Source organism: Hemitrygon akajei, chromosome 31, assembly GCF_048418815.1.
Source record: "Hemitrygon akajei chromosome 31, sHemAka1.3, whole genome shotgun sequence".
Taxonomy (NCBI): domain Eukaryota; kingdom Metazoa; phylum Chordata; class Chondrichthyes; order Myliobatiformes; family Dasyatidae; genus Hemitrygon; species Hemitrygon akajei.
The window spans coordinates 8542962-8555969 of NC_133154.1; the positions used below are offsets into that span (position 1 = coordinate 8542962).

Genomic DNA, 13008 nt, shown 5'->3' on the forward strand with positions numbered 1-13008 from the left:
GGGTTGTATCTCTCACTGTCTGTACTGGATCAACTTATGAGCTACATTTGCAAACATGTAACTCTCTTTCTTGTGTCTCACTGGAAGGACTTAACGATTTCACGTATACTTCTAAACTTATCATCCACTACACCTTTTTCACATGCCAGAACCAAAGGGGGTGACTTCATTCAACTTCACTCACCCCAAAACTGAACTGTTCCCACAACCTATGGACTCACTTTCAAGGACTCTTCATCTCTTGTTCTTGAAATTTATTGCTTTTTTTTCCTTTTGTACTTGCACGGTTTGTTGTCTTTCGCACATTGGTTGTTTGTCCGTCCTGTTGGGTGTGGTCTTTCATTGATTCTAATGCGTTTCTTGGATTTACTGCACATGCGCACAAGAAAATGGATCTCATGGGTAGTATTTTGTAACACATACGTACTTTAATGATAAACTTACTTTGAATGTTGAACTTTGATTTGTTTAGTGGTGTTAACTGTCAACCTCCATCTTGTTGTTTAAACCCTTTCTGCGTGGCTTGTCATAAAATTGTTTTTGCCTTAACTGCATGTCTTCAACTCTCTGCTTAAGGTTTAGCAGAACCAAGCTTAATCATATTTTGAATCATTATGCATTGGTAACTTACCAGAATAATGACCTGCCATGGAGCGCGTTATTCTTCGGTTTAGCAAAAAAAAATTTCCTATCGATTCCCCATTGTCAAATCCTAGCTCCCCTGTAATGCCTGTTTCTTCAGTGCAGCATCTTTGACAATTTTTTTACTGATCTCCTGAGATGCACCATTCGACTCTGGATGATAAGGTGAACTATGCTCCTCTGTTTTGTAAAGAGCTCGAATAGAAATAAACAAAATTGAGGTTGGTTGTCTGGGAATTCATAATCCACAATGCAGGATAATAGATATCAATTCTTCAATAACACATCTATTTAGTACAGGAGTCAACATGTTTAATATGTTGCATCCTGCAATACGATATCCACTGTAGCTGGTGTAGCAGTGGCAATATCACACTATTCGACAGTTTTGTATAGGAGCAAAGATTCCTCTGGATATGTTATAAGGAGACCAAGGAGGCAATGTTAACTAATTTCACAGCATATGCCAGTGGTATTAAACCTGATTCTGATTCTGGTTAGGCAGAGATGTTTTTCCCAGAGTGTAGGAGGCCAAGAGGAGACATTATAGAGGTGTGCAAGATTGGGAAGGGTGACTGGTTACATTCTTTTTCCCAAAACAGGTGAGTCGAAAACTAGAAGATACAGATTTACAGTGAGAGGGGCAAGATTTCAGGATCAGAAACAGGCTCAATATCACTGACATTGGTCATGAAACTTGTTGTTTTGCAGTAGCACTACAGTGCAAAGCAATAAAATTTGCTAAAAATTAGAAAATAAGCAAATGGTGCAAAAAAAGGGTGCCACAGTAGAATATTAGTTAGCAGAACACTGTTATAGCTTGGGGCTTCAGGGTTTGGAGTGCAACTCCAGTGCCTTCTGTATGTTCTCCCCGTGACCGTGCGGGTTTGCTTCGGTTTTCTTCCCCAGTCTAAAGACGTACCGGTTGGTAGGTTAATTGGTCATTGTAAATTAATCCTGTGATTAAGCTAGGATTAAATAGATTGATTGTTGGGCAGTGCAGCTCATTGGGACTGAAGGGCCTGTTCCACACTGTATCTCTAAAATAAAATAAAATAGAAATGTTTTAAATGGAAGAATGAAGTAATGTTCATGAGTTTGAGGACCATTCAGAAATCTGATGGAGGAGGGGAAGAGGCTGTTCCTGAATGGTTGAACGTGAGCCTTCAGGCTCCTGTAGCTCCTCCCCAAAGATAGTGATGAGAAGAGGACTTTTCCAACCTGACGGCATGAACATTGATTTCTCTAACTTCCATTAATGCCCCTCCTCCCTTTCTTACCCCATCCCTTATTTATTTATTTATTCATTCCCCCCCTCTTTTTTACCTCTCTCCCTTTTTTTCTCTCTCTGTCCCTCTCACAATCACTCCTTGCCTGTTCTCCATCTCCCTCTGGTGCTCCTCTCCCCCTTTCTTTCTCCCTAGGCTTCCCGTCCCATGATCCTTCTCCAGCTGTGAATCCCTTTTGCCAATCACCTTTTCCAGCTCTTAGCTTCACGCCTCCCCCTCCTGTCTTTTCCTATCATTTCGCATTTCCCCCTCCCTTTCCTACTTTCAAATCTCTTACTATCTCTTCTCTCAGTCAGTCCTGACGAAGTGTCTCGGCCCGAAACGTTGACTGTGCTTCTTCCTACAGATGCTGCCTGGCCAGCTGTGTTCCACCAACATTTTGTGTGTGTTGCTTGAATTTCCAGCATCTGCAGATTTCCTCGTGTTTGTGCTTTGAGAAAGATAAAGGTGGGTGGGGTAGAGATATGTCTCCACCAAAGGAGGTGTCCTTCCACTAGCTTCAGGTCATTCTTGGGCCCTCCCACTCCTCAATCAGGGTCAGGAGAAGCCATGGAAGCAGGTGGTGGATGGTCATATGAGCAGCAGATCACAAGTCCTGGTTAGGTGATCACTGATGCCAGGCAGACCATCTCTGATAAAGTCTGGGGGTCAGCCCAGAGGAAGGCAATGGCAAACCACTTCCTTAGGAATGTTTGCAAAGAACAGTCATGGTCAAGACCATGATCGCCAACGTCATACGACGCGACACATAACAAATGAATGAAAGGTCTGCAAATCTACAGCCCCGAGCGTAGATCGTGATGAATAGCTTCTAGCCCGTGGAAGGTGAGATCACTGTCCAGGAACAGGTACCAAATACTGGGCTATCATGAGAAAGTGCTAGTGTATGGGTTTTGAAGGGTACAAAAAGAGGCAATTTCTTTGTGGAAGGACAAATCATCTCAGGCTGGGTCACGAAAGCTGCTATCACTAATGGTTGGACATAGAAACAAGGACATCTGGAGAGACAGTGAGAGAGAAAGCTGTGTGAAAGTTAGTTGGATCTGTGGTTCCCTCCAGCATTCTGCAGATCAGCTCACTTAGTGGATAAGTATTAGTTTGAATTCTGTTCTACTACTTTGTTAACCATTTGTTTTCCTTTCAGCATTGCATGTTTAATATGACTAATAATGTGCCTTCTTGTGGTTTAATGTATGTACAGTGACTCCTTTGTTGGTGAATACATATGGGAATGCCCCTTACTGAATTGGAAAAGAACATGCAATGAATTTTTTAAAAATATTGTTGCAGTTGACTGATGGCACAAAGGGGAATTGATGGTCAAGAGGTTTGGTTGTTGTTCAGACCAAACATCAGAATGGGGAAGAAATGTGATCTAAGTGACTTTGACCGTGGAGTGATTGTTGGTGCCAGATGGGGTGGTCTGAGTATCTCAAAAACTGCTGATCTCCTGGGACTTGCACACACAGCAGTCTCTAGAGTTTACAGAGAATGGTGTGAAAAACAGAAAAAAAATCCAGTGAGCAGCAGTTCTGTGGGTGAAAATGCCTTGTTAATGAGAGAGGTCAGAGGTGAATGGCCAGATTGGTTCAAGCTGACAGGAAAGTGACAGTAACTCAGATAACTACGTGCTACCACAGTGCGGTGGAGAAGAACTTCTCTGAACACACAACATGTCAAACCTTGACATGGATGGACAATAGTAACAAAAGACTTGAAAATACACTCAGTGACCACTTTATTAGGTATGGGAAGTCCCTAATAAAGTAGCCACTAAATGTATATTGTAGGGAGAATGGGATTAATAGGATTGTTTCCATGCAGCTAGCAGGGCTCAGAGAGGCAGAATGGCCTCCTTCATCATTCTAAGGATAAATTTAATCGGTAGGGTTGAGCTGTTCTCCAATCTTGGCAGCGTAATTAACAGCACACTGTTGATGTCTCCTCGCATAGTGACGAAACGTCTGCTGGTAATTGCCAAGATCGGAGAACAACTCAACCATCAACCATCCGAGCTGCATATATTCTGAATTACTTCCAATAAAATTAGTTGTTATGTTTTCCACCGCTATTGCTGGTCGCATAACTGCTACTGAAGTCCAGCGTTCTCTGTGGCTTCGTAAACAGTGTTTCGTCTTCCTGCTGAAAACCTTTCCCTTCTGTGAAGTAATCACATTACTGAGGTTTCTTTGATCCACTGTGTTGGCTTTAAGCTTGCTCAGTAAGGATTTCTAGCCATTTTTTCCTCTAGCAGTTAATGTATTTGGCAGTTTTAAGTTGACATATGTACGATGGATGGTTTCTATTACATCTGTAACAACAGTTTGTGTCTGTCTCACCCACACTCTTTGGATTCTGCAATTTAGCTATTGGCTTTGCATTTGTTCTATGACTGTAAACAGCAGTTGTGTTGGCGCTTTGAACTGGTTAAGCTTCCTTAGCACTTTTTGATGTCATCTCCATAGATATTACCAAGGCCCCTTGTGATATTCTGTTGCTTTAAAAACTTCAGCTGCATTCACTCTTTGAGCAAACTGGTCATAACACCATAAGATCTAGCAGCAGAATTAGGCCATTTGGCCCATTGAGTCTGTTCTGCCATTCCTTCATGGCTGATCCATTTTCCCCTCTCAGCTCCGATCTCCTGCCTTCTCCTCATATCCCTCCATGCCCTGACTAAATGGCTTGATCATGCCCTGATCAAGAATCAACCTTTGCCTTAAATATACATAAAGGCTTGGCGTCCACAGCCACCTGTGGCAATGAATTCCACAGATCCACCATTCACTGGCTAAAGAAATTTCTCCTCATCTCTGTTCTGAAAGGACGTCGATCTATTCTGAGGCTGGGTCCTCTGGTCTTAGACACACCACCATCCCATCCACATCTACTCTATTGAGGCCATTCAACATTTGATAGGTTTCAATGAGGTCAACCCTCATTCTTCTGAATTCCAGTATGTACAGGCCCAGATTCATCAAATGCTCCTCATATGACAACCCTTTCAATCTCGGAATCATTTTCATGGACCACCTTTGAACCCTCTCTGATGTCAACACATTCTTCCTTAGATAGGGGGCCCAAAACTGCTCACAATACTCAAAGTGAGTCCTCACCAGCGCTTTAAAAAGCCTCAACATTACACCTTTGGTTTTATATTCTAATCCTCTTGAAATGAATTCTAACATTGCATTTGCCTTCCTCACCACCAACTCAATCTGCAAATGAAACTTTAGGGAATCCTGCATGAGGACTCCCAAGTCCCTTTGCACCTCAGATTTTTGAATTTTCTCTCCATTCAGAAGATAGTCTATGCTTTTATTTCTTCTACCAGAGTGCATGGCTATACACTTTCTGACTCTTCATCTGCTGTTTCTTTGCCCATTTGTCTAATTTGACCGAGACCCTTCATTAGGACTGAAAAGGAAGGGGGAAGATGTCAGAAAAAGAAGGTGGGGGGAGTGGGACGAGGTCAAGCTCAACGGTGATAGGTGAAGCCAGGTGGGTGAGCGAGGGTTTGAACTAAGAAGCTGGAAGGTGAGAGGCAGAAAAGGTAAAGGGCTACAGGAGAAGAAATCTGATGGGAGAGGAGAGTAGATCATGGGATAAAAGGAAAGAGGAGGAACACTAGGGAAGGTGATAGGCAGGTGAGGAAAAGAGGTAGGGGCCAGAATGGGGAAATGAAGAAGAGGGAAGGGGGAGCAAAACTATTCACTGGAGGTTAGAGAAATCAATGTTCACGCCATCAGGTTGGAGGCTACCTAGACATAACATGAGATGTCGCTGATGAAGGGTCTCTGCCTAATAAATTCACTGACTGCATCACCTAACTTTGAATACCTGGTTTTAAATTAATAACTGCACTATTCTCAACTGTTTAGTATTAGCTGTCAAGTGTTGTGGAACATCATATAATGTACATTAGAGATGTTAGACTTTGACTTCCCAGGCAATGCCCTCGGTACCTACTGAATATTGAAAGGCCAAGAGTGACTGTGCAGAGGATGTTTCCTATAGTGGACCAGAAGACACAGCCTCAGAATAGAAGGACATCCCTTTAGAAGAGAGATGACGAGGAATTTCATTAGCCAGTGGATGGTGAATCTGTGGAATTCATTGCCACAGATGGCTGTGGAAGAAGTCATTGGGTATATCTGAGGCAGAAGTTGATAGATATATCAAAAGGGCAGGGTACATCTCGAAGTACATGTAAGTGCATCAAAAGTTATAAAAGAATGGTGTTGAGAGGGATAATATTGTTCCAGACTCCAGCATCTGCAGTCTCTTGTGTCTCCAATATCCTCACTTTGTCTTGGTTGACTTTGTGTATTTTTCTTTCTTTCACAGGATGGTGGAGTACTCGCTGGACCTTCAGAACGTCAGCCTCTCTGCGATCCGGACAGTCCGTGTCCTCCGCCCACTGAAAGCCATCAACAGAGTACCCAGTAATTCTGATTTCCTTCTTCCGGACGCGAGCATTGCTGAGCCCGTCTTAATTTTTAAAAAAGCAGAAAATGCTCAACAGGTCAAGCAGCGTCTATGGAAAGGAAAACACTTGATGTTTCAAGTTTATTAGATATGGGAAAAAGGATAAAAACATCTAATTATAAGTTACAGAGAAGTTGTGGGAAAATAGTGCAATGGGAATATCTGTGTTACAGCGAGACCAACTAAATGGAGGCAATTAGAAGTCAGAAGGTAACGATACATTGATAATAGCAGGGCCATGGTACATGTTGAGTATCCCACAATTTTCTCCTTTTATGTCAGATTTCTAGGGGTAGCGGGGAAACTTGAGGAGAGATTGGATGGGCTACAGCAACAGAAGTCCAAGAACTTATAGAAGTACATTCAGTAAAGAACTTATTAGGTACAGGACGTAATAACATGGCGACTGAGTGTACATGCAACACACACAAAATGTTGGTGGAATGCAGCAGGCCAGGCAGCATCTATAGGAAGAAGTACAGTCGATGTTTTGGGCCGAGATCCTTTGTCAGGACTGACTGAAAGAAGAGATAGTAAGTGATTTGAAAGTGGGAGGGGGAGGGGGAGATCCGAAATGATAGGAGGAGACAGGAGGGGGAGAGGTGAAGCTAAGAGTTGGAAAGGTGATTGGCAAAAGGGATACACAGCTGGAGAAGGGAAAGGATCATGGGACGGGAGGCCTAGGAAGAAAGGGGGAGGGGAGCACCAGAGGGAGATGGAAAGCAGGCAAGGGGTGATTGTGAGAGGGACAGAGAGAGAAAAAAGAGAGAAAAGAAAAAAAGGGAAAAAATAATAAATAAATAGATAAGGGATGGGGTAAGAAGGGGAGGAGGGGCATTAACAGAAGTTAGAGAAATCAATGTTCATGCCATCAGGTTGGAGGCTACCCAGGTGGAATATAAGGTGTTGTTCCTCCAACCTGAGTGGGGCTTCATCTTGATAGTAGAGGAGGTCGTGACTGAGTGTACATATTTAAAATGTCATAGGGTAGCCCTACTCTATTGTAACTAAATAAGGACACGATATGAAGTCCTTGATAAATTGCTCTGATCCAGTCAGAGAAAAAAGTGCTTTGGAACATCAAATATCTCATGGAAGAGTGCCTGATGCAAAAGTAATGTCAGTGCCCAAAGTCTCATAAATTCAGGTTCACTTGGCTGCCAAAAAACAATAGATATGAGTTATTTTGGATCCCATGAGCGAAATTGTCAGCTCACAGCTTGGCTGGACAGTTGACTGAAAGGTCAGGGATTCAAGTCTTGCGCTGTGACTCATTTCATTGGCTGCCCTTCACTGGGCTGGTTCCAAACCAACCCTCTGGGTAAAGTTTGCAGTGGCTGGTGAGAGACCCTGGAGGTTGTGCTTATAAAACTTCTGGTTACCTACCACCTTGCAAATAATGAGCAGTCAAAAAGGATCTTTTAGACTGCAGCTCCGAAAAGCACAGGAAGGGGTGGTGGGCCCAGTTTGTCTGTGCCCCTATAAACAATAAAATATATTCTAAGCCCCCTGCCCTCCCCACCTCCCCTAGATCTTCCTCGGTAATACTTGAAACCAGTTGTTTTTCAAGGATTGCTGTGGTCAATATCTCAATCATTCAGGAGTTTTCCTAACTTCCCTTCTTTTATTTTGCTGCTCACCTTAAATCTGTGCCAAACTTCACAGCGCCGAAGGCAATTCCTCCATCTTTACTCTGTCAGAATCCCTTGTGAGCTTATCTTTAAACGGTGTGATTTAGCCCCCTCTTAACCTTATCTCCTTCAGCGAGAACAATTCCCACTTCTCCTAGTCTTAACGATTACCCTGAACCTGACCCCAGTCGATGCCATGATTCTATTCTGGTAATCATGATGAGCTTTTCCCCTGACAAGGGAATGAGAGCACAGTGATTGAAAACAGAAAAATCAGTGCAGGAGTTGGCCATTTGGATCTTGAAGCCTAATTTTCCATTTATACAATCCTGGCTGATCCTTTAAACCATATTCATACTCACCCCACCATCCACCTTGACGCCTTTTGCATTTAGAAATATTTCTCCTCTTAAGTATGTTCGGTGACTTGGCCTCCACTACCTCCTGTGGTTGTGAATTGCTCACCCTCTCAAGAAATTTCTCTTCATCTCAGTCCAAAGTAACTTACCCAATATCGTCACCTTGTCTTGACTCCCTAATTGGGGGAACATCTGGTCTGTGGAGCCTTTCAGAACTTTTTAAGTCTCACCAACCTCTGGTGAATGCAAATGTAGTTTCCCTGTTATCCCACGTGAAAATTTGGGGATCAGTAGCATTTTTGTTAGAAAGTCCAGCAGAGTTAGAATTCTGCGACATGAGAATCTGCAGATCCTGGAAATAGAACATAGAAATCTACAGCACATTACAGGCTCTTCGGCCCACAATGCTGTGCCAACATGTAACCTACTCTAGAGACTGCCTAGAATTTCCTTAGTGCATAGCCCTCTATTTTTCTAAGCTCCATACCTATCTAAGAGGGTCTTAAAAGACCCTATTGTATCCCCTTCCACCACTGCCACCGGCAGAGCATTCCATGCACCCATCGTTCTCAGGGTGAAAAATTTACCCCTGACATCCCCTTGGTACCTATTTACAAGCACCATAAAACTATGCCCTATCATGTTAGCTATTTCAGCCCTGGGAAACAGCCTCTGGCTATCCACACGATCATCTTATACACTTCTATCAGATCACCTCTCATCCTCCATCGGTCCAAGGAGAAAAGGCCAAGTTCACGCAACCTATTCTCATAAGGTACACTCTCCAATCCAGGCAACATCCTTGTAAATCTCCTCTGCACCCTCTCTTTAGTATCTGGATCCTTCCTGTAGTGAGGTGACCAGAACTGAACACAGTACTCCCAGTGGGGTCTGATCAATGTCTTATATAGCTGTAACATTACCTCACAGCTCTTGAAATCAATCCCATGGTTGATGAAAGCCAACACACCATACGCCTTCTTAACAACACTGTCAACCTGCACAGCAGCTTTGAGTGTCCTATGGACACAGACCCCAAGATCTCTCACATCCTCCACACTGCCAAGAGTCTCACCATTAATATTATATTTTGTCTTCAAATTTGACTTACCAATGTGAACCACTTCACACTTACCTGTGTTGAAGTCCATCTGCCACTTTTCAGGCGAGTTCTGGATCCTACCAATGTCCCACTGTAACCTCTGACAACCCTCCAGACTATCCACAACACCCCCAAACTTTGTGTCATCAGCGATGATTTTGGACAATATTCACAAAATTCAGGAACTCAGCAGGCCAGGCAGCATCTATGGAGGAAAAAAAATGGTCAACATTTTAGGCCAAGACCCTTCATCAGGATTGTAATGAAAGGGGGAAGAGGCCTGAATAAGAAGGTGGGGGAGAAGGGGTAAAAGCTGGCAGGTGATAGCTGAAAACAACTAAGGGGGAAGGTAGATGAGTGACTTCACCTATCACCTGCCAGCTTGTACTCTTCCCCTTCCCACCACCTTCTTATTTTGCCTTCTTCCCTCTCCCTTTCCAGTCCAGTGCCTCAGCCCAGAACGCCAACTGCTTTATCCTCTCTATTAATGCTGCCTGACCTGCTGAGTTCCTCCAGCATTTTGTGCGTGTTGCTCAAGACTAGCAGGATCTGCAGAATCTCTTGTGTCTCAGTATTTTGACTCTGCTGGACTTCCTAACAAAAATACTACTGTTCTCCAAATTCTCTCCATGATTTCTAGGATGACAGGACTCCCACGTGGGATAACAGGGAAACTAAGTTTACATTCACCAGAGGTTGGTGAGACTTACTACTGGACAGATTTTGAGTTACGTGTATCAAGTGTATGTAAGTGGTACATAAAGATGCAGCTCTCTACTTTTATTTCCATTAACTTTTTCAAAATTGGCATAATCCATGATGCAAATTGATCCACTCCCAATCCATGTAGCATTTGGTACAGTTACCGGGATTGAGAGGAACGGTTCAATAATTTCATTTAATATCAAGGAATGTATACAACCTGAAATTCTTACTCTCCGCAGACATCCACGAAACAGAAGAAAATTCCCAAAGAATGAATGACAGGAAAATGTAAGAAACCCAAAGCACCCCTTCCCTCTCCCAGCCCCACCTGCCTCAGCAAAAAACATTACCCCCCCCCACCACCACGTAAGGAATAGCAAAGCCCCCAATGAGACCATGATCTAAAGTTCATCAAAAAGCACTTTTTACTCCAGCAGTTCAACATGCCACAGGGTCTCTCTCTCTCTTTCGCTCACACTAATGAGGGAGAGAGAGGTATCACTTCTTCCACAGCGAGAGGGGAGATCAACAACTCACTGTCATGATGTTACAGTCTGCAGTGTCGCTTATTTGGGCAGCAGTGTACACTGCTGTCTCGATGCTCGGATCTCCCACAATGCTTTAATCATGGGCAGAACTATAAGATCATGAGCTACAGGAGCAGAGTTAGGCCCATTGAGTCTCTTCTTCCATGATAGATTCTTTTTCAAGCCCATTCTCCTGCCTTCTTGCCATAACCCTTAACCGCCTTACCAATCAAGAGCTTATCAATCTCGGGTTTAAATACATCCAGTGACTCGGCCTCCACAACCCGCTGTGGCAACAAAATCTACAAATTCGTTACCCTCTGGCTGAAAAGTTTCTTCCTCACTTCAGTTTTAAAGGAACATCCTTTATTCTGAGGCTGTGCGCTCAGATATGAGACTTGCCTATTAATGGAAACACCTTCTCTAGGTCCACTCTATCCATGCCTTTCAGTACCCAGTAGTTTTCAATGAAATCTCCTCCTCATCCTTTTGAACTTCATTGAATGCAGGCCCAGAGACATCAAATGCTCCTCAGGTGTCAAGTTTCTCATTCCTGGGATCATCCTTGTGAATCTTCTTTGGACCCTCTGCAAGGCCAGAACATCCTTGAATGTGGAAATTGATGACAGTGGAAATGATTGGGAAAATATGTAGCCTGGGTGGTTGATGGTTGGGCTGAGTTGTCCTCCCATCTTGGCAATCCATTTGCAATTGTTCTGTCACCATACGAGGAGACATCTTCAGTGCACTGTTTGCTTGTGGCGTGTCCTCCGAATGCTTGGTCTTATATATTCCCTAGTCTGTACCGATGAAGATCGAGAGAACCATAAATTCAACTGGGCATCACCATGGCACAGACAAACACGTGGTATGCAGGAGAGTTCCTAGAAGCATGGTTTTCCATGAACAATTCTGTGAACAGACTCAGAGACTGCAATACTGTTTATAGGCCAACGTGGGCAAAATACCAGACCATAATGCACTGAGCTCATCACACAACCAATCGGTGACGAGAAACCCCCTCCCAATCGAGTTTCCAAAACAACGACCGATCAGCTGATTGCTAAGTATATAAAAGCCAAGCATTCGGAGGACACTCCGCAAATGAACTGTGCACTGATTATTTTTCCCCGTATGGTGACGAAACATTTGCAAATGGATTGCCAAGATAGGAGAACAGCTCAACCCAACCATTGCTTCAGATGGTTCTGTTTATTATACAGCATGCAACCTGAAATTCTTAGTCTTCTCAGACATCCACGAAAACAGAAGAACAGAAGAATGCGCAACAGAAAAATGTTAGAACCCTAAAGCCCCTTCTCCCCCGTCCCTGCACAAACAGCAGGAAAGCATCAACCTCCCCCTCCCTCCGACCCCTTTCAGCAAAAATGCATCAGCGCCCACCACCCACCAGGCATAGCAAAGCCCCCAAAGAGAGACCGTGATCTGCAGTCAAGAAAAGCTGTTGTTTACCAACAGTTTGACATGCCACTGGCTCTAACTAACAAGGGACAGAGAGCTGTCACCCATTTTCACAGCGCAAGAGGAGACAGACAGTCGCTGTTATGGTGTTACAGTCTGCCCCGTCACTTTTTATTTCAAGATTCTCTGACTCGAGAAAGGGCAGCAAGGTGTGTGTGTGTGTGTGTGTGTGTGTGTGTGTGTGTGTGTGTGTGTGTGTGTGTGTGTGTGTGTGTGTGTGTGTGTGTGTGTGTGTGTGTGTGTGTGTGTGTGTGTGAGAGAGAGAGAGAGAGAGAGAGAAAGAGAAAAAGAAAAAAGACAGGAATGAAAGGGCACATTCCTCTCTGCCATTGTTAGTTTGTATTTTCCAGAGAAGCATTAATACCAAAGTACGGGATCAGTTCACCTCCAAAGGATGTGCATGTTGGTCTGTTTATTGGTGGTCAGTCAGAGTTCAAATATATATTTTATAAGTATTTTATTGATTTGAATGTGTGATATACTGAAGCTCTCTTAATCTCTAGTTCAAAATAGATTGCTAAAGTTAGCCAGAGATTATAGACAGTCTAACTCCAGTGTTATTAAGTTATTTTCTGCTGCAGGATTAGTTTCTCCATAATTTTGAAAATAATTCCATGTTCTTTTTTGAAGTGTGAAACAGCGATTTGCATATAGACAAGACTAACATTCAGAGTGCTATTTTTACACCAGTATAGATGTTCATGTCATTTAATATCAGTGGCTGGGGTAAAACACTATTAATTTTCTTTTGAAGTGATGATTAAGAGGTTTTCAAAACAAGAC

General features: G+C 43.3%; 1 protein-coding gene across 2 annotated transcripts in view; it reads left to right on the top strand.

Moving 5' to 3' along the window:
- LOC140719391 (voltage-dependent T-type calcium channel subunit alpha-1I-like) overlaps positions 1-13008 on the top strand; it is a 542293-nt gene that overhangs the window by 35812 nt on the left and 493473 nt on the right. For both annotated transcript variants that reach the window (XM_073034006.1, XM_073034007.1), the window contains exon 3: positions 6279-6376. In XM_073034006.1, coding sequence (XP_072890107.1) covers positions 6279-6376 — 98 coding nt within the window. The remainder of the gene's footprint in view (positions 1-6278; positions 6377-13008) is intronic.